The 21,905-nt window shown below is 38.4% G+C and overlaps 1 protein-coding gene across 9 annotated transcripts in view; it reads left to right on the top strand.

The window, feature by feature from the left end:
• The window catches only part of LOC139976802 (transcriptional regulator Erg-like), an 88,341-nt gene that overhangs the window by 13,113 nt on the left and 53,323 nt on the right, over positions 1-21,905 (top strand). For 2 of the 9 annotated variants that reach the window (XM_071985587.1, XM_071985591.1), the window contains exon 2: positions 19,088-19,718. In XM_071985587.1, the coding sequence (XP_071841688.1) occupies positions 19,088-19,718 (631 nt within the window). Of the gene's footprint in view, positions 1-11,889; positions 12,208-15,257; positions 15,383-19,087; positions 19,719-21,905 lie in introns of those variants that run through there. The other 7 variants (XM_071985585.1, XM_071985589.1, XM_071985590.1 and 4 more) reach the window with 7 other exon arrangements.

Genomic DNA, 21,905 nt, shown 5'->3' with positions numbered 1-21,905 from the left:
CAAAATCTGCTTTTAGTTCGCTTGTATATGAATAACAGAACATTCAAGGATGTAACAGGACAAAACTTGTCCTTGGAAAATTTGTGAAGGAATTATCCAAGTGTGATATAGAAGGCCAAAAAATTATCAGTGTTCCCATCAAATTACACCTTATATATAGATCTATTTAGCTGACCTAAACAGGTCTGTGTGCTAGACTCAGTGGTTCAGCCATTTTGAATTATGAACAAACATTTATTTAATTCCTTTATTTAAATAAAAAAAGAAGATTCTCATGCAGTTATTAATTAAAATGTGATTTCGAGTTATTAAATCTGGTGTCATTGTTCTATGAAATAATAGCAATAAGTCTGTGCTTTGACTATAAAGTCATTATTTATATATATATATATACATATATATAATATATATATATATATATCTATAAATATATATATATAGAGAGAGAGATATATATATATATATATGTGTGTGTGTGTGTGTATATATATATACATACAAGACTACAAGATTACATACAAGAATACATACAAGATTACAGGAAAGCATATATCGGCAGTTAGCAAAGATTTACTTTCGCGTGACCTCTGGGTCAAATGTTTAGCTCTTATTAAAAAAAAAACTTAATTCCGGAAGTGGCTTTGCGATTATAATCGAAAGTAAAACTCGATACGTCTTAATAGTGGTGTGCCATGATAACAACTTCCTCTTAAATTTGGTATCTGGCAACAGGATCGGTGTCTTACCGAGAAATTCCAGTATTAAGTTGGCTGGCAAACAAGGAAACGATATGTTGAATAACATGACATGGGATATATATATATATATATATTTTTTTTGGGGGGGGGGGGGGTGGAATATACACTATTAGAAAAAAATGCTTTCGTATATAAACGGGGAATACGTATTGAAGGAAAGAAAACCGCTAAGCTTTCATAAAGTTTACAGTATTTTTCATCGCTTTTGATTGTATTAACAAAGTTCATTTAATGAAAACAGAAAACAAATCCCAGGGGAGTTGCTAGTTCGAAAAATTGAAATATCCATTTTGAACAATGCTCAGCAGTGGGTGTATCAATGGCATTTTTCACACCACCCAAATCATGATACTTGTCTCGCCCACTCCCTCCCCCCATTCAAATGTCAGTGAAATTTGCCCGTGATGTGGAATTTAAGATAGGAACATTTCTGCCCAAAATTGTTTACTTGCCTCCCACTTGCCCCTACAATCCCACCCTCCACCCGCCCACCCCGTCTGGAAATTCTGGTTTCGCCACTGGTGCTCGGGCGTGAAGAATGTAAAGAAGAAGATATAATAGGCAATGGATAATTTGCAAGTCGAAGCTATAACGGCTAACCCAGAGACGTAACATATAGCCTGAGAACAAGGTTTGGTGTCGGTTGTCGGTTGCAAATAACCTGGTTAATGTTTGTTCATTATGTTGAAATTTCTCCCCAACTGTCGACCTTAAATCCTGGTTGTGGCAATGATTTCTGAGTACTGGTTCTGTAAAATTTGTGTCAATCTATACCGACAGCCACTGACTATAGCGCAGCTGTGTCCCCAATGCTCAAATGTTATTACAATCTGCTTTCTTAAGATAAAAAAAAAGCGAACCTCGGCGAAATGACGACAGCCATTAGTAAACAACGTAGTTACAATGACTACATCGAACTATATATATATAAATATAAATATAAAATGAAAAACTCCTTACTAGAAGTTTTAATTTTATGACCAATCATGCGATCCTCTTTCCAAACAGCAACTGTATGCTGATTTTGGTAAAATTTAAATTTGCATGTGCCCAATCATACTGATGTGTCAGAAATAAAAGGGGACGGGGAAAGGAGGGGGAGGTGGGGTAGGAAGAAAATGGAGAAGACAAAATGTAAAGAAGAAGAGGAAAAAGAAACTGGCCACTCGTCAAATAAAATAGGAAAAATTGGTGGTTACTTTGCTATAAGTTGAAAACAAAATCAATGCAAAATGAAAATAATGCAGTAATCGAGATGATATCAGTATTACAGGTTTTGGGTAAAAAGAAGGGGAAAAAAGGGGTAAACAGTATATTAAGAAACAACTACTAGCCTGTAGTTCGTAGGCCAATCGGTAGGCTAGGCCGCCTTGTCTTACATAAAAATTATCAAGATTTCATATCGAAACTATGTATTCATATATTGTCTCGTTGATATCGCGCATTTAGCATTGTATCACACATAATTTCAGTCAATATTTCCACAGTTGAAGATTTAAAAATAAACTGATCAACTTCTGTGATTTTAATTACCCTATTCCTTCCTTAGCCTTTCCGTGAAAACTACCGGTAATTCCCATTGAACATACTACGGTAGGTTTCGATATCCTATATGTGTTGCCTATATACGTGTACGTGCAATGTCATCATGAGTGTAGGCTCGACCTTCTATTGTATACAGACAGTTCATTAAGCTTATGCATACATATATATACTGTACACATGGCATAGGTATTGAACTGCTATTGAATACTACCATACATGGCTACACTGAGCTCTATTACTAAAGGTTATGGCGCGTACTAATCCTAGCTCAACCGCTGTACAATGGCCGGATGTAAAGACCCATCGCCTTTCCTTCCTTATTGCCATGTTTTGGCGAATCTTTTAGCCAGATACCAGGCTATCAAAATAGAACTCCAACAGCCATTAGATACAGCTGGGCCAATGTGTATATATTTGATACATGTAATCTATGTGCTTCTTTTGATTGAAAGAAGGAAGCGATATTTGCAATGATAAAAGCCTGGCTTTTGGATGAAAGTCAATCCACTCCTTCCTTTTAAAAACAAACGAACTCTCGCCGCATCATACGATTAGTCAGAAGGCGAACAGACAGCTATTGCGCAGTTATAATAGAGAAGTGTTAACGTATGTGTTCTGGCTCAGGATGATAACATTGAGTCGTCCAAAGTTTTATTTTATTTTATAGTTTCCTCTTAAAAATAAGAAAATATTTTTTTGAGGGAATACGCAATATGCAACAGCTGAAGGTCATGGATGCATCAAGATTATTTAGAAATCAGGCAGTTTAGTAACTAAGGCAAGGCACCGTACCGACATGGAGCCTATACGGGGCTTGTATACCGACCTAACTTCACATAACTGTTGCCGTACTGTCCCAGCTGCAGTCACAGTACAGTCTGTGGGACTGTCACCACGTGATCATGCCTTGGGACTGTCACCATGAGATCATTCATTGGAAGGCTGTCACCATGTGATCATTGGAAGGCTGTCACCGTGTGCCCATTCCTGGGACTGTCACCATGTGATCATTCCTTGGGACTGTCACCATGTGGTCATTCATTGGAAGGCTGTCACCGTGTGTTGATACATTGGTAGTGATCATTTACTGGGTCAGTCCCAAGGTGATTCTACATTTAGACTGTCACCATGTGATGATTCCTTGGACTGTCACCATGTGATCATTTCTTGGGACTGTCCCCTATCAGATCATTCACTGGAAGGCTGTCACCGTGTGTTGATACATTGGTAGTGATCATTTACTGGGTCAGTCCCTAGGTGATGATTCCTTGGGACTGTCACCATGTGATGATTCCTTGGGACTGTCACCATGTGATGATTCCTTGGGACTGTCACCATGTGATGATTCCTTGGGACTGTCACCATGTGATCATTCATTGGGACTGTCACCATGTGATCATTCTTTGAAAGGCTGTCACTGTGTGTTGATACATTGGTAGTGATTATTTACTGGGTCAGTCCCAAGGTGATCCTACATTTAGACTGTCACCATGTGATCATTCCTTGGGACTGTCACCATGTGATCATTCCTTGAAAGGCTGTCACCGTGTGTTGATAGATTGGTAGTGATCATTTACTGGGTCAGCCCCAAGGTGATCCTACATTTAGACTGTCACCATGTGATGATTCCTTGGAAGGCTGTCACCATGTGATGATTCCTTAGGACTGTCACCATGTGATGATTCCTTGGGATTGTCACCATGTGATCATTCATTGGGACTGTCACGATGTGATCATTCTTTGAAAGGCTGTCACTGTGTGTTGATACATTGGTAGTGATCATTTACTGGGTCATTCCCAAGGTGATCCTACATTTAAACTGTCACCATGTGATCATTCCTTGGGACTGTCACCATGTGATCATACCTTGGGACTGTCACCATGTGATCATTTCTTGAAAGGCTGTCACCTTGTGTTGATACATTGGTAGTGATCACTTACTGGGTCAGTCCCAAGGTGATCCTACATTTAGACTGTCACCATGTGATCATTCCTTGGGACTGTCACCATGTGATCATTCCTTGGGACTGTCACCATGTGATCATTTCTTGAAAGGCTGTCACCTTGTGTTGATACATTGGTAGTGATCACTTACTTGGTCAGTCCCAAGGTGATCCTACATTTAGACTGTCACCATGTGATGATTCCTTGGAACTGTCACCATGTGATGATTCCTTGGAACTGTCACCAAATGATCATTCATTAGAAGGCTGTCACCGTGTGTCGATACATTGGTAGTGATCATTTATTGGGTCAGTCTCTAGATGATGCTACATTAGACTGTCACCATGTGATCATTCCTTGGGACTGTCACCATGTGATCATTCATTGGGACTGTCCCCAATGATCATTCATTGGAAGGTCATGTTATTATCACGGTGATGTGGCTTATATTGTTCGTATCACTTTCAATTACAAATGAGAACAGATAGCGAAAGAGGCTGACAAAGTCAATGTATTTTAGAAGATGGTAAACTGATAGCGTTTAATGTAGGAACTTCTCGTTTCATTCAGCATCTGGCATTAAAACGTTGTTAGACAAAAACATAGATAGCGATAATACTATGAGAAATGGAAGCAGTGCAAAGGTCAATGAAAGAATGCTTTCTGACCAAAATCAGTGAAGATCCCAGTACGTCCTGGTCGTGAAATAACAATATTGATGTATGTTAGTATCATCTTTAATTTGTGGTGGGCGGTACCAACAAATGTTCACTTTTTTCCTGATTTCTTTGTTCTGACAAAATATATCTTAAACAGAAACATTTCAAAAGTTTAAGACATTTTCATATCAAAATTATAACTTAAAAAGAAAACCAAAAAACATTGAACATTTCCGGTAATAAAGTACCTTGTCGTAGAAGTTTATTAAGTTAAAAGGTCACCTCAGAATGAAATAAACAGCTTGCGTGTCTACAGTTTTACTCACATTCCCTTACTATGTATAATATTCTCCTCTGTTTTTGATACCAAATCTTATTTAATAAATAAACATATTTAAAATATATTCGCATTGATAATGCTCACAGGTTCAAATGTACTTAATTTCATGTTCAACAGTTTCCTTTCCAAAATCCCTCGTTGGGGATTTTTGAATAACTTCCTTCTTCCCCGACAGTCTTATTTGACACCTATACGCACTGCTTACCTTCCATAAGCAGAGGACGCTGTTTACAAATAATTGGCACCACCATAATAGCCTTCTGGAAGTGGTGTCGCACCGCAGTTCATTGCTCCGGTATTGGCTTACACATTCAATTCGCCATGTTGGGCAAGGCCGTTATTGAGCATAGGTAGAATGTTTTCAACTGACATGTCCTATAGCCTACACATTTTTTGTTTAGGAAAGTAAAAACAAAAATGATTGCTTTTAACATCCGAGGCTCGTGGATTAAATTAAAGTGCACGGACTACTTAGTCTAACGCACATAGACCAATATCGTCAGTTCTTGCTGTATTTTAATGCAACGCAAACTCAAATACTGGCGTTGAATATCATCCATCTGATGTTCTTTGTTGTTTAGATCAAGTAAAAAGAAAACATGCTTTCCTAGAGTTTTTTAGAACTTATAAGACAATGGATTGAAACAGTTTAGGCCTACAATGTCGAAACGACGTTATCACACCAATTTAGTGACATGCTTTATCTTCCTAATTCAGTTCACGAACAAAGTTTCTAAAATGCGTCAAAAAAACATTCAATCCATGTTTGGATTCTTATAGTATTGGCGATAGCTTAGATCACCATCAGCAACCATTTTAGGCCACGAACAAGCCACAATTTTAAATTTTAGGTGGACCCATCGATCATCCCTCACCACCCCCTCTCCCTCGTCCCATCCCCCAGCCCCAGCCCCGCTCCCTCCTCCTTTGGTCAAATTATCATTATTATGGGTAGCTAACTAGCGCGGTGATTTGGCGACGTTTTCTTTCCACAAATTGTCGAGTTTGGCCTGAAGATTCGACATGGGATCATGAGCCTGACACGCAGGGCCAGCGTGTTCAACTTATTTAAGACCCCGTGACTTGAGATATATCACTTAACATCTTTTTCCCCCTCGAGTTCTATAGCAATCTCCATTTTCTTCTTAATGCGACCCCAAATATTTGGTATCTTAACCACGCCTTCCCCAGTACAATAATGGTATCTTTAACACAATATTAGCTACTTCCCCTTCCACAGTACAGTAATGGTATCTTAGCCACACCTAGCAACTTACCTGCCCCAGTACAGTAATGGTACTGTATCTTTAGCCAGCCCCTTCCCCAGTACAGTAATGGTATCTTAGCCACACCCCTTCACCATTACAGTAGTGGTGTATTTAACACACTTAGCTACATCCCCTTGACCAGTACAGTAATGGGATCTTAGCCACACCTAGCCACACCCCTGTCCCAGTACAGTAAGTGTACCGTATATTAGCCACACCCCCTTCCCCAGTACAGTAATGGGATCTTAGCCACACCTTCTTCCCCAGTACAGTAATGGTATCATAGCCACACTCCTTCAACAGTGCAGTTATGTTATGTTAGCCACACCTTCCCCAGTACAGTGATTGTATCTTAGCCACACCTGCCACACACACTGCCCCAATACAGTAATGGTACCGTATCTTATCCACACCTCTTCCCCAGTACAGTAATGGTATCTTGAACACACACTTAGCCACACACCCCTTCCCCTGTACAGTAATGGTGTCCTAGCTACACCCCTTCCCCAGTACAGTAATCGTATCTTAGCCACACCTAGCCACACACCCCTTACCCATTACAGTAATGGTATCTTAGCCACACCCCCTTCCCCAATACAGTAATGGTGTCTTAGCCACACACCCTTCCCCAGTACAGGCAATGGTCGTTGCTTCCTTGTTTCCAGTACACACATGTACATTACTCCAATAATGTTACTACGGTCCCTTGACTGTGTAAATCATTCAAACTTGATCTTGCGTTAACCTTCATTGGTCTAATTATCAATTTATTGTCTAATGAAGGAGGACGGGGGGGGGGAGGGGATGGTGTCGGCAGGGGTGGGTGGGGGGAGGTGGGTCTTTGAGAGTACATAAAACTAAGATGAAAGATCTTAAATGAAACATACTGCTTAAATTGCCTGTATATCTACAACTTTTGTTTCGCCCTTTTGCAAATTTGCAAATGTAGGCGTAGAAGGTATTAAAGTAGTGACATATGTGTACCAACCTTTTCGGCCTTTATGTCACATTTTAAAGTTACCTGATCTCAAATCCAAACATTAGATCGCTTTTTCATTTATTATTTTCAAGAGTTTTCAAAAATTTCAATATCAAGTAGAATTTCTCTATCGGTAGTTCCGATGCTTGTATTCACTCATTTGTAGAGAGACCAAACACGTGACTTTGAAAAATAGAATAACAAGAACAGATCTAGGACATCATCAAACAGAGAATTCTACCTGCAGTTATTCTTTAATCTTCTTTGCTGCCCTCTATTTCTGGAATCATCCAACCAGTAGATTTTGCAAAGCATATTTGTTTCATAACTGAGGACTTTATATCTTGTTATGACAGTTATTCGGTATACATCAAGTCACATATTCAACATTTCGTGGAACCACTCCGCGCCCCCAAAGTACGTAGTAAATGTAACACAAAAAACATTTTGGAATTTAAAAAAGTAATATGCGACAGACACACTTACTTTAGCTCATACACCTCCTCGTGTGGATTTGCACTCGTCTTTGGGGGCATTTTTAGAACACTAGAGGTCTCGCACCACAATTAACTGTTCCATTGACTTACACACTAAACTCGTCACTTTCAAGCCTGCCAAAGCATAGATAGAAGTTTTCAACTGGTATATCATACCCACCACATCATTAGCTGAGATCTTGGCCTACAGGCTACCATGGCACTAGCAAACTTCCATATCATGACCGTTTAGATTTTGAGCTAGAAGAGGAGCAAGTTTGAACCCCCACCCTTCCATCTGCTCGCTCGGAGTAATACCTACATTTAACCAAATATTTTCTAAAATGGTGAATATCACCATCTGTACTTCAAATTATGTTCTTTCATATAAAGGCAGAACAAACGATGACAGTAACTGATATCATGCTTAAACAAGCTTTACCTTAGGTACTTTTACCACCTTTCTGTGACAATGGTTAACCTTTCGAGCGGATGAACACTGCTCTAATTGTGGTGCGGTCCCTAGTGTATATACTATGGTGCATGTCTACTAATACTACTCCCGCTTACAGCCTTGTACTAGTATTACGGTATACTCATGTACTAAAGCGAATTTGTACTTGTATTACGACGTACTCACGCTGTTGTAGGCAGTTCCTACTACAAGTCTATTGTACCGTATAACGATGAAAAATTATAAATCAAATGAAAACTGAATCATATTTTGTAAATCGGTTAGCACATTTTAAAACAATGTAACACATATTAAACTCATAATAAAATAACATCCTGTTGAGCTTGCGTGATTTTCCTATTACCAGTTAATGTCTTAAAAACGGTATTTTAGTGAATTTTATAGTTATGATACTGTGAAATTCCAAGGTATCGACGTCATCATTAAATTCGGTCTTGAAGGAGCATTCCATAGATTTTATCATCAATTTAAAGTTGAACATTTTGAAAACCGGAATATAGCTATTTTTAACATAACTAGTACCCCGTGCTTCCGTTTCCTTGGTCTATATAACATAACAAGACTCTCAAAACAATGCCCAAAAGTAATCCTTACATTAGTACAGTTGTCATATTTTGGTTTTCATTTTGGAAACCGTGGAACTTATAGGCTACCTTATGTCATTATTCGTGGTGCCATTTACTTTCCGGATTCCCTCTCCCTCTCCGTCTCCCCCACCCCACCCCCTCCTCCATGCCTTTACTTTTCTTCAGGGCCTTAGTTTTAAAGGTTAGATGAGGCCTTTTAGCTACCGACGGAATCATCCCACGTCCTACTAACTAAATCACTGTTTCATTACAGTGTGCTTTACATGTCCAGCAGGTCTCAGCAAACCGCGAACATCCGAGTGATTTTGTTACTACGTAACGATTTTGAAGCGGTCTATGGCTATATACCGCTATGTTATATGTAATTCATTGCATGCCTCCATGCATGCACACATACAGTTTGTATTTGCAGTTATACGCACTAAACTGTTTAACTGTATATAATGTATTGCCTACTTAATGGATAGTAGTTGTGACCTCCTTCTATTGGTTTTAGTTAATATCAATGTTGTCGTCACTTGTGTACTATTTCCTGTTCTCTGTGTTAAGTCGATAAGAATACAGGAAACTAATCATTGCTCTTAACATCCGAGCAGGAAATCCCTCATAACTTTCAGTATAAAGTGTGTGCGTCTTGTAACGGCTCGGTCGAAAACGTCGGTTTAGGCTTTGGATCATGTTCGCAATGCAAGCATTTTATCGCAAAATTAAGCAAGGATTCAAAATTGCCTTTGGTGAGAATAAATTGATTAGACGGGCTTGCTCTATATGAATTTTGGCAATTTATGAATATTTGTTACGAGAACAGGGGTCGACTTTACAAGCGTCGGTACGAATAAGGGTGTGTGTGTGGGGGGGGGGGGGGGTCAGCGCTGTGTTGGTAGAGAGGAACGCTGTTTGCAATTTGAAACAGTTTTGCGACTTTATGCCGAAGGCTAGCTGAACCCTGAACTTCCCCTTGGTGGTCTGTTATGATTATTATTATGATTATGATTATGATTATGATTATTATTATAATACACAGGCCAGCAATGGTATGTGCAGAAGCGGATCGATAATTTTACAAAGGATTTTGGGGTGCTCAAGGAGTCGTTGAAACCGACCCCTGTAAAGATATCCAGGGATCACCTTCCCAGTAAACCATCGTAGACGTCATATGGAGCATTCCGAAGCATATTTAGACAAATTAATCAGGTCTTTTAATTAGGGATTAACACTCGGCTGAACTACCCTTGAATTTGTGCGCGAGGTTGAAATGGTGGGTGAATTGGGCAGGTGGAGTGGTGGTGGGGATGGGGGATGGGGGGTGGTGTACGTCTCCTACCAGGCGCGTAGCCAAGGGGGGCGAAGGGGGCAGCCTTGAGCATATTTTTTTTTTTTTTAAATTAATGTTTTTATGATATCGCTAGTATTTTCAAAAGAGAAAATGCTAAGATGCAACTTACAAGGCCTGGGAAGTGCCATTTCCAGCGATCTGGGAGGCATTTTCAGCCAAAATTTTCTTGTACGCTTCGCGCCAACTCATGGTGGCGCTACGCTTAGATAGTTTTCAATGCCGAATCTACAGTTTCGCCCCTCCCTTGGCAAATTCCTGGCTACGCGCCTCTCTCCTACAACCCAACTAGCGGGGGAGGGGCTATGGTGAGGCGGGGAAGGAGCTCGTGAATTTATTGGTGAATTATCATAATATGTTTTATGGTCAATATCAGGCAGAAGATGATAATATCAAGACTTTATCAAGATTTTATTCATACCTTTTTTGGGGGGGGGGGGGGAAGAAAACCAATGATGACTCAAATCAAAACATCCCTTGATATAAACTTAGGGGTTTTTATGGAACGCTAGATGGGACAAGAAATGGAAATTGAGTCTGAAGTATAGCGCCCCATTCAGGTCCGTTTAACATCCTCCCATGAGAAACTGTGGCTCAAGCTCGGATCAGATCGAAATGAAACCTGTATTTTTTTCGAGAATAGATTGGTTTCTTCCGCTAGCTGACATCCAGGGTAGTTTAAATAATCTATTTGAGCTCAATCTTTGTAAACAATCGCCGCAGTGATAAAAAAAAAAAATTAGTAAAAAAAAAATGTACGGCGTTACTTCATACAATCATTATATACCCAAATATATATAACCATTCATGCATATATGCTATATGGCAAAACTGGTCACCATTTTTACTTATTTATATTTATGCCTGAGCACTTTTCTCCGAGATATCTTTGAATTATAGCTTGTGTTTTTTGAGAAATGTTATTAATCTTTTACAAAATGAATTGTATAGTTTTAGTACGATTTTTTCTTACTTAAGGGCGTTTCCTTCGGGTGAAGGAGATATTTGGTGACGGTAAGGAGTGGTGGGTGATGCGTGGGCGATATTTGTGTGTGTTTGGGGGAGTGGGGGGGGGGGGTTGTTTTACGAAGTACTGCATGTTCTCATCACCGTCTAATTTGCCATTTTTCACAACAGAATTTTTAATTTCTCTCTTATGATAATTTTTTAAATCTTGACAAGTTGATCCCTTTACTTTAGAAATGTTGTATATGAATATATTTTTATCTATATATATCTATATGCAGAAGTGTTACTCTTTAACAATTGAAAATGTGCCACGCCGAATAGCATGGGCTTGACTGCATGTGCGTTATCATGCCAAAACGATGTGCCAAGTTGATTAAAGAAAGCCGAAGCACTAAGTGACCTTTCACCTCTTAAGATATCTCTAATCAGGACATCCTTAATAAATTAATTCGTAAATTGGTTTTGTTCATGTCGAGAAGTTAAGCAACGAGCTTTTATACTTAATCAACGTATATAGCTAATATCATATATACTGCCAAGTGCTGTGGCATAATTCTCGTATACATGAATTAAATGTGTGAAGTTATTTATTCGATTTCGCTGTGCACATTATTAATACCGAGAGATATGACTCCTTGGAATGTCATAATTTGTATATCTTCTCCTTGAACCTACGAGGTGGTATTACGTTTCATGAATTTGAAAAAGGGAATTTAATACTTCGCCAACTCGTGGAAATACGATATAACTTTGAATAATTCATTATTAATTTGTGTGGCCCGGGAATGTGCAATAAGACCTCGTCCGGTACCATATTGAAGTTATGAAAGAAGGGATATTAACAGGTTATTTAACTACCTCAAGAAATGCAGTGGTAAGTCATAGTATATGTAATATGATTTTGTTGTTGTTGTTGATATTATCATTTTCCTGCAAAGAAACAAATTATACTATTTTTTCTTCTTCGAAATATGCTGTGTGTTTTGCGCACTATATATACTAAGAATATGTTGCGTAATGGTTATGCGCTGTAACTTTTTATTATTAAACGGAACAGCTGTCGTCTGTTCCCGTACCCTACCAAAATATCAGTCTGGGGGGTGGGGGAGGGGTCCAAAATTCGAGGGGTAGTGGGAAATATGACCTTGATTTTAGGGGGCAAACCATGCACAAAATCGTTTCAATATGTCCCTGTAAAATGGCTCATCTGTGTGCGTTATTTGGATAACCTATACCGCACAATTACCATATTTAAATGGAATAACAAAATAAAACTTTCATATTACAATGTTTTAAAGTGTTCTCAACAAATAGGCAATTTTCAAATACATTTTCTCTAATGTCGTAACCAAAGACCACTCTTTCAATAAGTAAATGACACTTTTGTTCATTACAAAAACAAAAGGGGGCCATGGAAAGGGGGCATATTTTAGGTTTGTTCAACCAGCTGGGGAGGAGAACGGTAGGAATCTCTTATCCACGCATGCGCTTCTCTGTTCCCACCCCAACCCTCACCCCACCCATCCTTCAAATAATGTACGCCCACACTAATCATAAGTTTAAATAAAATATTTTGTCCCTGGAGTAGGCTACATATCACATTTACTTGTCGCTGGAACTTTAGGCTACATATCACATTTACTCGTCGCTGGAATCAGCTATATATCACATTTACTTGTCGCTGGAATAGGCTACATATCACATTTACTTGTCACTGAAATAGGCTACATATCACATATACTTGTCGCTGTAATGGGCTACATATCACATTTACTTGTCGCTGGAATAAGCTACATATCACATTTACTTATCGCTGGAAGAGGCTACATATCACATTTACTTATCGCTGGAATAGGCTACATATGTCACATTTACTTGTCGCTGGAACTTTAGGCTACATATCACATTTACTGGAATCAGAGCACTAAAAAATAGCATGCGACAATGATCGTCCAGTGAGAGAACGAAAAACCGACATATGTCGATTTTTAATTCGACATATGTCGATTCCAGGACTTATGGCTCATTAGGCGTTTATTTCATCCAATAAGACCACGAGAAACTTACATATGTCAATTTAATTCGACATAACGTATGTCGATTTCTTCCAATCAGAGCGTTAGAAAACAACAATGTGACCCTGGTCGTCCAATGACAGCACGACAAACTGACAATTGTCAATTTAATTCGACATATGTTAATTTAATTCGACATATGTTAATTTAATTCGACATATGTCGATTCAGGACTTATGGCACATTAGGCGCACCTCAGCCGTGATGACATTTTCAGAAATCTATAACAATTTTCGGAAAATGATACAAACAATTTGAGTAATGCAGGGTTCTAATATTCATTCCGGCTTTTAAAAATGAAAAACTGATATCAACTTGAAAAAAGTATATCGCTTAACCCGAACTTCCGTTTAACCCCCATCTTCTCCCTCTTTACTGCCCTCCCCTCTCCTACCTCACCGACAGGTAAACAATTATTTTTTTACATAAATTAAAAAATAAATTAAAAAATATCCCGTATACTTATTGTGCATGCTATGCAATGTTTTTTTCACATTCAAAACATAGCCTATACATATAATAACGTGTGGTTACCATTAAAGCCTATACATGTTCTACACCCGAGGTGGTGAAAATCAGCTGAAAACTAAAAATACGAACCTGATATATACTTTAGACCCATCTATAAGGAACTACTGTAGACCAATCGGTTGTCCGCAGCAACCACTCACCCATCCCACCTCCCTCCCCATCCCCTCCCCCCTTCTCCCCCTTTCTTCCCCCTTAATTTCCAGCTGGTTGTTGGGTCTTGTGCCAAAAGGCTACACTTTAACTTTGAAAGTTAAGGACGGCATTTTTGCATTGGAGTTTCACAAAATTGGGGAGGGGGGGGGGGCACGTGCCCTTATGTTCCCCCATCTCCTCGTCGGTGAAACAAGACAAGCAGAAAAACTAGAGAACAAATTCTCCTTACAACAACCCCTCCCCTCCCCTGTTCCTTCTCATTGACAAAAATGGCTCAAACTTATCTCTCTATCTCTGCTATTGGGGAGTGTGTATACTTTTCTATAATAAAAACAGACTTTTTCTTGACAATCTGTATCCTTCTACTTCCAATGGTCAGTTTGTATAAACGACTTTTACAATCCATATCTTTAACTAAATTTGACCGTGATGCATATCATTAAAACATGCTATAAATAGTGGTAATTTTTTATGTTATCATTTGTTTTTTATCCGTCCCCCCTCCCCACCGTTTTTTTAACGGAAATATATTATAACGTGTACTGACTCCTCATTTATTCAACCAGAAAGTTTCCCACGGACCCCCTTTCTCCCCGTTCGACGATGTTCCAATACACAAATTACAGATATACTCTAACTTCTTCAAGCCCATAAACTATCATTTCCTCCTTTGGTAACCACTCTCTGCACCCCTATTGTATTTCACACACCCCTACAATTAACTAACATTAACAGCTATTTGTATACCGCAAGGTTATTATTCTTTCAATATATAAACCCACAATCTCCGTTCTACACGCGAGCGTTTATCGCAACACACGCAGCAAGCCGTAAGAGCGTTTATCGATGTGGGGACACAAGGCGGTGATTAACAAAGGGAAACGCAAGGGGGCAAAAAGGGTGTAAATAACAATAGCTATTTAAACTCAGATATTTTAAGTTAGCTTATCAAAGGTGTGTCGATAGTTTAGAAAAGAAAAATGTTCCCATTGGTTCGATCGATATGAAACACATTTTCAGGTCCGAATTTATTTGAGTTACCAAAGTGGACCTGAATGGGTCAGCCTGTCAAAAGTTAATTTAGTCTTGTACGTAACATACCTATAAGAGGGGAAACAACCTTGTATATAGCGACCAATGCGAAACCGGACTATATAGAGAGTATTTCGTCAGGATAGAAAGTAGAATATTTCAAATCATATTTAATTTAAAACCTTTCGATTTTCATTTTCGGATTCCATTCGTTAGTTTACAATGATTCTAGATCAGTCTTTAGAGTTTGTTCTCTCGGTGAGTAACTTTCAATTTTGTTTCATATTTTATATTTTAATTCAAACTTATTTTTTTGTCGTTAAATGCGTAATTAGCCGCAAAAAAAGATATCCAAGAAAAGAATGATAAAAATTAAAATTAAAAAAGTCGTTTTTTGTTAGAGCGAAAAATTTGCCAATCAGGTGCAGCGCCTGTGTGACGTCATTCTGGAAATGTTAACAAATATATTAAAAAGCAAATATGTGAGCCATGTTCAAAGTTAAGTAAAAAGTATTAACAAGACATTATGAGTAGCGAAGGGAAAGGGGTGGGTTAGCTATTTTTCTATCTAAGCCATTTTTATGTCGCTTTGACGATATTTAAATATGGTTAGTTTTATTAGTGAACAGGCATAATAGTCATGATTTTTTTTTTAACTCTTTGGTGATTTCATTTCCGATTCAACCTAATATTTAAATTCTACATAAGAATATTTTTATGAAGCTCATTATGTGTTATGGTTTCTGATGTGTAACTTTCAAGACATACTATGTATTGCTTTCATGCAATATTCTCATTATACATGCGTTTTCACTGCAAATCACGGAACGGTGAACTTTTAACGCTGTACTGTTCCATTGCGTCTGTAAAAAATGATTTAAATTAATTTTCATATCGAGTAAAGATAAGGAATATCTTCTTTTGTGATCTGGAAGTTCAAACTTTGAAACAAGTAACTTCGCATCGCGATGTAGTTTAATGTTTTTTTATTTTAATAATAATTTAAAAGTACTGGAGACATACAGTGTACAACGGTATTCATCAATTGAATTGATTTTTCGGTTTTTAATTTTTTTTTCTATAAAGGAAAGTTACGTAGTTACAGTGAATTGTTCATTTTCAAGAAAAACGTGGTTAGGTTAGTACCGATATTAAACAACAGGAGGGGAAGTGTGGGGGTGGCTTAGTGGTGGTACGCATGCGCATCATATTCTTGCCAAATATATACCAAATATCTACAACCAAATTTATAAATTGAAATTATTTTCTGGTATTTAACAGTCTAACACTAAAAACACACAAGGTATTTAACTTTTTGGATTTCAATTAAAAGAAAAGTGGGCGCAACGAAATTTTAATCTTACAAGAAGAATTTTCTGAATAGGTAAATGGGCAATAAGTGAGGGACAGGGGGTGTGGAAGGGTGGTAAACACGGCCACCAGATATTTTGTTTAATTTTAATCTCCTCTCCAATTGGCCGATGGCTGTATCTTCTAGGTAAACTATCCGTATAACATTCTTAAATTTGAATCAAACCATAACTTGATTTTTGGGCTCTTTTTTTTTAATTATTATCATCCGATATTCGATTTCTTCTACTTTCCTTCAAAGCACATAGCTAATAAACTTTTAAGATTGGCACTGTTAATTTATTACAAGAATTGCTTCCCAGGTATACTTGCATATCCATAGATAAAAATCCATGGGTTAAGAGAATGAGTAAAGGTGGGTGGGGGGGGGGGGGTTGGAGGGTAAGATTACCTGTAACTTTTTATAACATAAAAACTAGGACATTGGTTCTAGAGGTTAGTCTTCCTGACCCCCCTTTTTGAACTCTTTAGGCTTTTGTTGTTCCATTTCACGCTGGAACATTTATCGTTCTTTGTTGAATCTTTATGGGATAATTTGGATGTTTAAACTTTCGTTTTGAATGTCAACTAAACATTCAGTTTGACTCGACATTAAAATGTTGCGCAATTAACAATTTTATAGCGGTGAGGCATTCGTTTCAGTTTCGTTTTCAGGGGTATGTATGTATGTATAGGTGTGTTGAGGTTTGTGTGGGTTTCGTTTGTAAACTATAAGGGCGCTAACTCCCTCTTAATTGATTGAAATTGACCAACTTTTTAAGTTAACCTCGATAATTTTTCTTTTCAATTTTATTCGATATTTATATTTCATCACAATTTTGATGACTAGCTTGGCAAGATATATATCGTGATTAATTTCGGATACAAACAATAGTCTAATATTTGTTTTGGGAATTCTGTTACAAATTTGTATTTTAAATGTTTTTGATATTTATATAAAAACATGTCTGTGTGACGGACTGTCGAGAACCGAAGCGATTTAATTAATTATTCATACCATAAGGAAACAAAAAAAGGTACTATTTCAAAAATTTGGGAAATTGTAAACAATTACATGGACATATACCAGCTTGGGGGATGTGTTAAGTCATGCAGTTTATTGGCCGTCTTCGATAGATAATCTACACACTTCATCGATTTCCGCCTAAAACTGACTAATTCGTTAAACTGTATATCCCTTAACATTTGCTTTATATAAGAAAGTAAAGAGTTCTTCCGTAAACCGGATGTTTACTTTGATGACGTCATCTCCACTGACACCCCTCCTAGACGTAGGTCAACTGACCGCTAAAGTACTGACCAATGGAATCTCCGCAAAATAGGGTTAGGATTTGCAACCAAAATGGTTGTACATGTGGACAGGTGAAACTTCACACGGGTCTTAGAACAAAACTTGAAAACGTTTCACCTGACCACGTGATAGATTTCCTCCAAACCGTTGAGGTAGCGTTTGTGTATTTAGGATTAATTTGGATGTGTTTTTCTTCGTAATGAGGTTACGGGGTTGAATGGGATGACAAATAACTTAATCGAAATAACGTACAGATTACAACATAATAATTGTACAACAAATATTATCGTTAATATATGTCAAAACAGAGGGTTTAATCAGTATCGGAGCTTGGGGTATTGGTCAGGGGGGCGAGAATGTTCTGTAGGGGCGCTTTCGACACTATCTAAGCGGAGCGCCACCACAAGTTGGTGCGGAGCGTACAGAAATTTTTTGATACTCCCTAGATCGCCCGAAATGACCCTTTCCGGGCCTTGCTAATTTGCAGATAAACGAAGAATAAATAGCTGTTAGAGCATTTTGTCAGAAAATTACACCAACAAACAGTGACAAATGTCAATAGGTAGATGAGAGCGCAATAAAAAATCAATAATCGCGAATAAGTAAAAAGCTGAAAAGGGCGCCAGCAGTCCATTTGAGTCCGTCAGGGGGGGGGGAGGGGCATCACCCCCTGACAGTATGGACGCTCCGCCACTGGGTTTAATGCTGGAGGGGTGCATCAACCCGAGGGGCAGTTTGTAGGCAAACCATAAAGACAGCTAAACATAGTCGAACATAATGGATGTTCTGTGCACTTCTGTGTACTACAAAGACCAGTATTTGAATGATTTTCAACAAAATGGCACTTTCTTATATATGTTTATATATATATATATTTATCCCCCTCCAAAAAAAAGGAAGGGCTACTTTTTATTTCCAAAGGGACACAACTTATTTATGAAAAGGAGTACTGTTAAGGGTTTTCTCACAAAGCTGAGAGGGCTCGTGCCCACCCACAAGGCCCCTCCGCTCCTGGAGTTGAAGTCAAAAGCTGGACAAATATTAACGTTTAAATTTGACAAATATGCATCCTTGGGCGCGCGGAGCTTATGCTGGCTTTTTTTCTTCTTCAAACTGATGTAGCTTATGTGTTTCATGCACATCAGATAAAAGTTTCATCTTGTTTTGTAAATCTGCATAACATGCGTATTTCATATATTGATATTATTCATAATATTTTAACATCCCCCCACAATTGATGTCTGCTATTGCTTTCTCACGGGATGACGTCACGATTTTTGTCTTTTCTCTTATCCAATCAGGAATCACTCCTCGTCTCCGAGGATCACCAATCGCTCTTCCAAAACAACGAATACATGAACCAGGACATCAAGCCAGTCACCCACCAAGCCGCCTCTGTCGATGACAAAAGTAAAGTGCTCCCCCTACAAACGTCACAATCCATGCCTGTGACGTCACAGGATCACCAGCCTGTGATCCAGCAAGGCCCACACAACCCGAACCGCTGGAATTCAAATTACCAACAGGAGCAGCAACAACCCATTATGAAGCAAGAAGTATTAGATCCATCACATTCCGGCCATGACACCACCACCCCCAGCCCCGCCATGGGACAGCACCACCCAGGGGGAAGGATGGGCGCAGAGTCGCCTCTGGACTGTAGTGTCACAAAGCCACGACCACAAAACATGGGACCTGTCACAGCAGCCACGCAGAACTCTGTAGTCAGCAGGCCACAGGTCACGTGTTCAATGGCGGGAGGCGCCATGTCTGAACCTACACAAGCTGCCCCGCCGTACCCTTGCCAGCCGCCGCAGTATGGGACGGACATGAGCGGCCAGGTGACCCAGGCTGCAGCTAGTGGGGATCGAGCAGCTCAACAGGAAAATACGAGCACAGATGGAAACGACAAGAGAGTCATAGTACCAGCAGGTAAGAGTATCTTTATTTACCCTTCCCTACCCTACCCTCACTCCCCCACCCCACGGGGACGTTAACGTCTCCCCTAGTGAAGAAGAACATAACACTCCCACTTCATTTGGCTATAAGTGACATGCAGCTTATAGGAATCTGGGTCACAGCTTTACACAGAGTATGAAAATGGGGAGGGTGGGGGAGGATGGGGGAGGGCGGGAGTAGTACCATCTCCTGCAGCTTCCAAAAATACCTCTGCTCGCTATATATGCCTATACCTCTTCTGCTAGTTAGTAGCGTGTTTCAAGCAGTTCATAAATATAGGTAATGACATCAAATAGGGTTTTGTTTGTGCGCTAATAAATAAATAACGACAAAATAACAACCAGTTGAAAAGGAAAATAAATCAGATGTCCAATGAGGACTTTTAACTTTACAACCATATCATAACCTCCATACTTCATATAACCTCGGTTTATCATTACTCCAGTTCGTAAAAAAAAAAACAACAACAAAAAAGCAAAAACTTTTCGCTGAATAGTTCCATACAATCACGTGACGCACATCATGTTATTTTGAGAAGAGCGCCTCCTAAATTCAAACGTCTTCAGAAAAAAAGAATCTGAAAATAAGACGTGAACTTTAAGCAGTCGTAGAAGAGAAAGTGGAGAGAGAGAAAAGAGAGGCAGGAAAAGAACAGAGAGGTGGAGAGGGAGAAAGAGAAAAAAAACCGACTAAGAAAATAGAATGGTGAAAGCATCGAAGCATGCCTTATGGTGGTTTGACGGGAAGTCGCTTAAAACACCTGTATCCGATCAGAAGGTTCGATATGACTTGGATGCAAAATGGCGGACGTAATAAAACTCTCTCTGTAGCAGGTGATTTCTCGTCAGTTGGTCGATTATTTCGGCAGGCAAATCTTTTATATTCTCTATTGGATTTCATGGATTTAGGCAGCAAATAAATAAATTTCAATTAAAGATTTGATTTAAGATACGTCAAGACCATAAGGCATACAGTCGCCGTGAAACTGTCTCTAGATATAAGTATAGGCCGTGTATGTACATATTCTTTGTTGCAGAAAAGAATTTGAAAAAGGAGAAAAAGAAAAAGGCGGAACTGAGAGTTTTCATCGTTTGGTTGCTAGGAAATAATTTTGTACTCAAATATGTTAGCGTCGTGAAAAGATGATGCTGCATGCAAACCCTCAGCTTAAAATAGAATGTATCTCCGTGTATATATGTATATATGTGTATATATGTATATATGTGTGTATATATATATATATATATATATATTTATGTATACAAAAGCCAAAATAGATTATTGTATAGGTAGTGTTTGAACACACATGGTGTAAATTTCCATTTATTGAACAATTTCACCAAGTGTTACTATGTCATAAGCCAAAAGTGGTCACATAAAAACACCCTCTTAAATGTTTTTATTTCTTTCACAAATTGAAAGTTATTATGAAAGCAATTGCCCAATGCCTAATGATTCCAAAATATTTGCAACATTCCATCGCCTAAACACTATTTTCATATTCAAAATTAAGATATAGAACAATTTTGATCATATCAATATTTACTGACTTACTTGTAAGAAACACAATTTTTACTGGATAAGCTAGGGAAGTATAATTTTCATGGGATTTTATTTTCGGGTAGAATCAAAATATTTATCCAATTTAACTCATAATGTTTGTATTGGCAGAAAACGACATGGTCACGTGATAAGTAAAATTAATGCAAGTCACGTGGTGTATTTCTGATAACTGTTGCCTGCTGTTTACAAGTTGACTGTCTTATTGTAGGCAAAATAAATATTGCCATAGATACGTACGTTTTAGATAGTTAAGAAAATCACTACTTCTAGCAGTCCAGAAAATTCTCTAGATAACACCTTTAACTTTTTTTTTGAGAAAAGTCCCTTTAACTATTTTAGGCTCATCAGTCAAAGCGGTTGGACAACTAAGTCACAAGTCACAAGCTTCTGTAAAATACTTAAACCTCGTAAGGAAAAGGAAAATAAACGAAATTACAAAAAAAATAAACAATTTTTTTACAACGCATAACGAATATTTCAAGGACACTCGATGTAAAATGTCATACGTGAGTGGTCTATTGTGCGTGTGAAATATAAAAAATAAAAAAATAAACATTTTTAGACCTGGAGACTATATGAAACAGACGTCTTCGTCAA

Source organism: Apostichopus japonicus, chromosome 12 (genome assembly GCF_037975245.1).
Source record: "Apostichopus japonicus isolate 1M-3 chromosome 12, ASM3797524v1, whole genome shotgun sequence".
Classification (NCBI taxonomy): domain Eukaryota; kingdom Metazoa; phylum Echinodermata; class Holothuroidea; order Aspidochirotida; family Stichopodidae; genus Apostichopus; species Apostichopus japonicus.
Note: the sequence above shows the minus strand (reverse complement) of the source record. Positions and strands in the feature narration are given on the sequence as shown.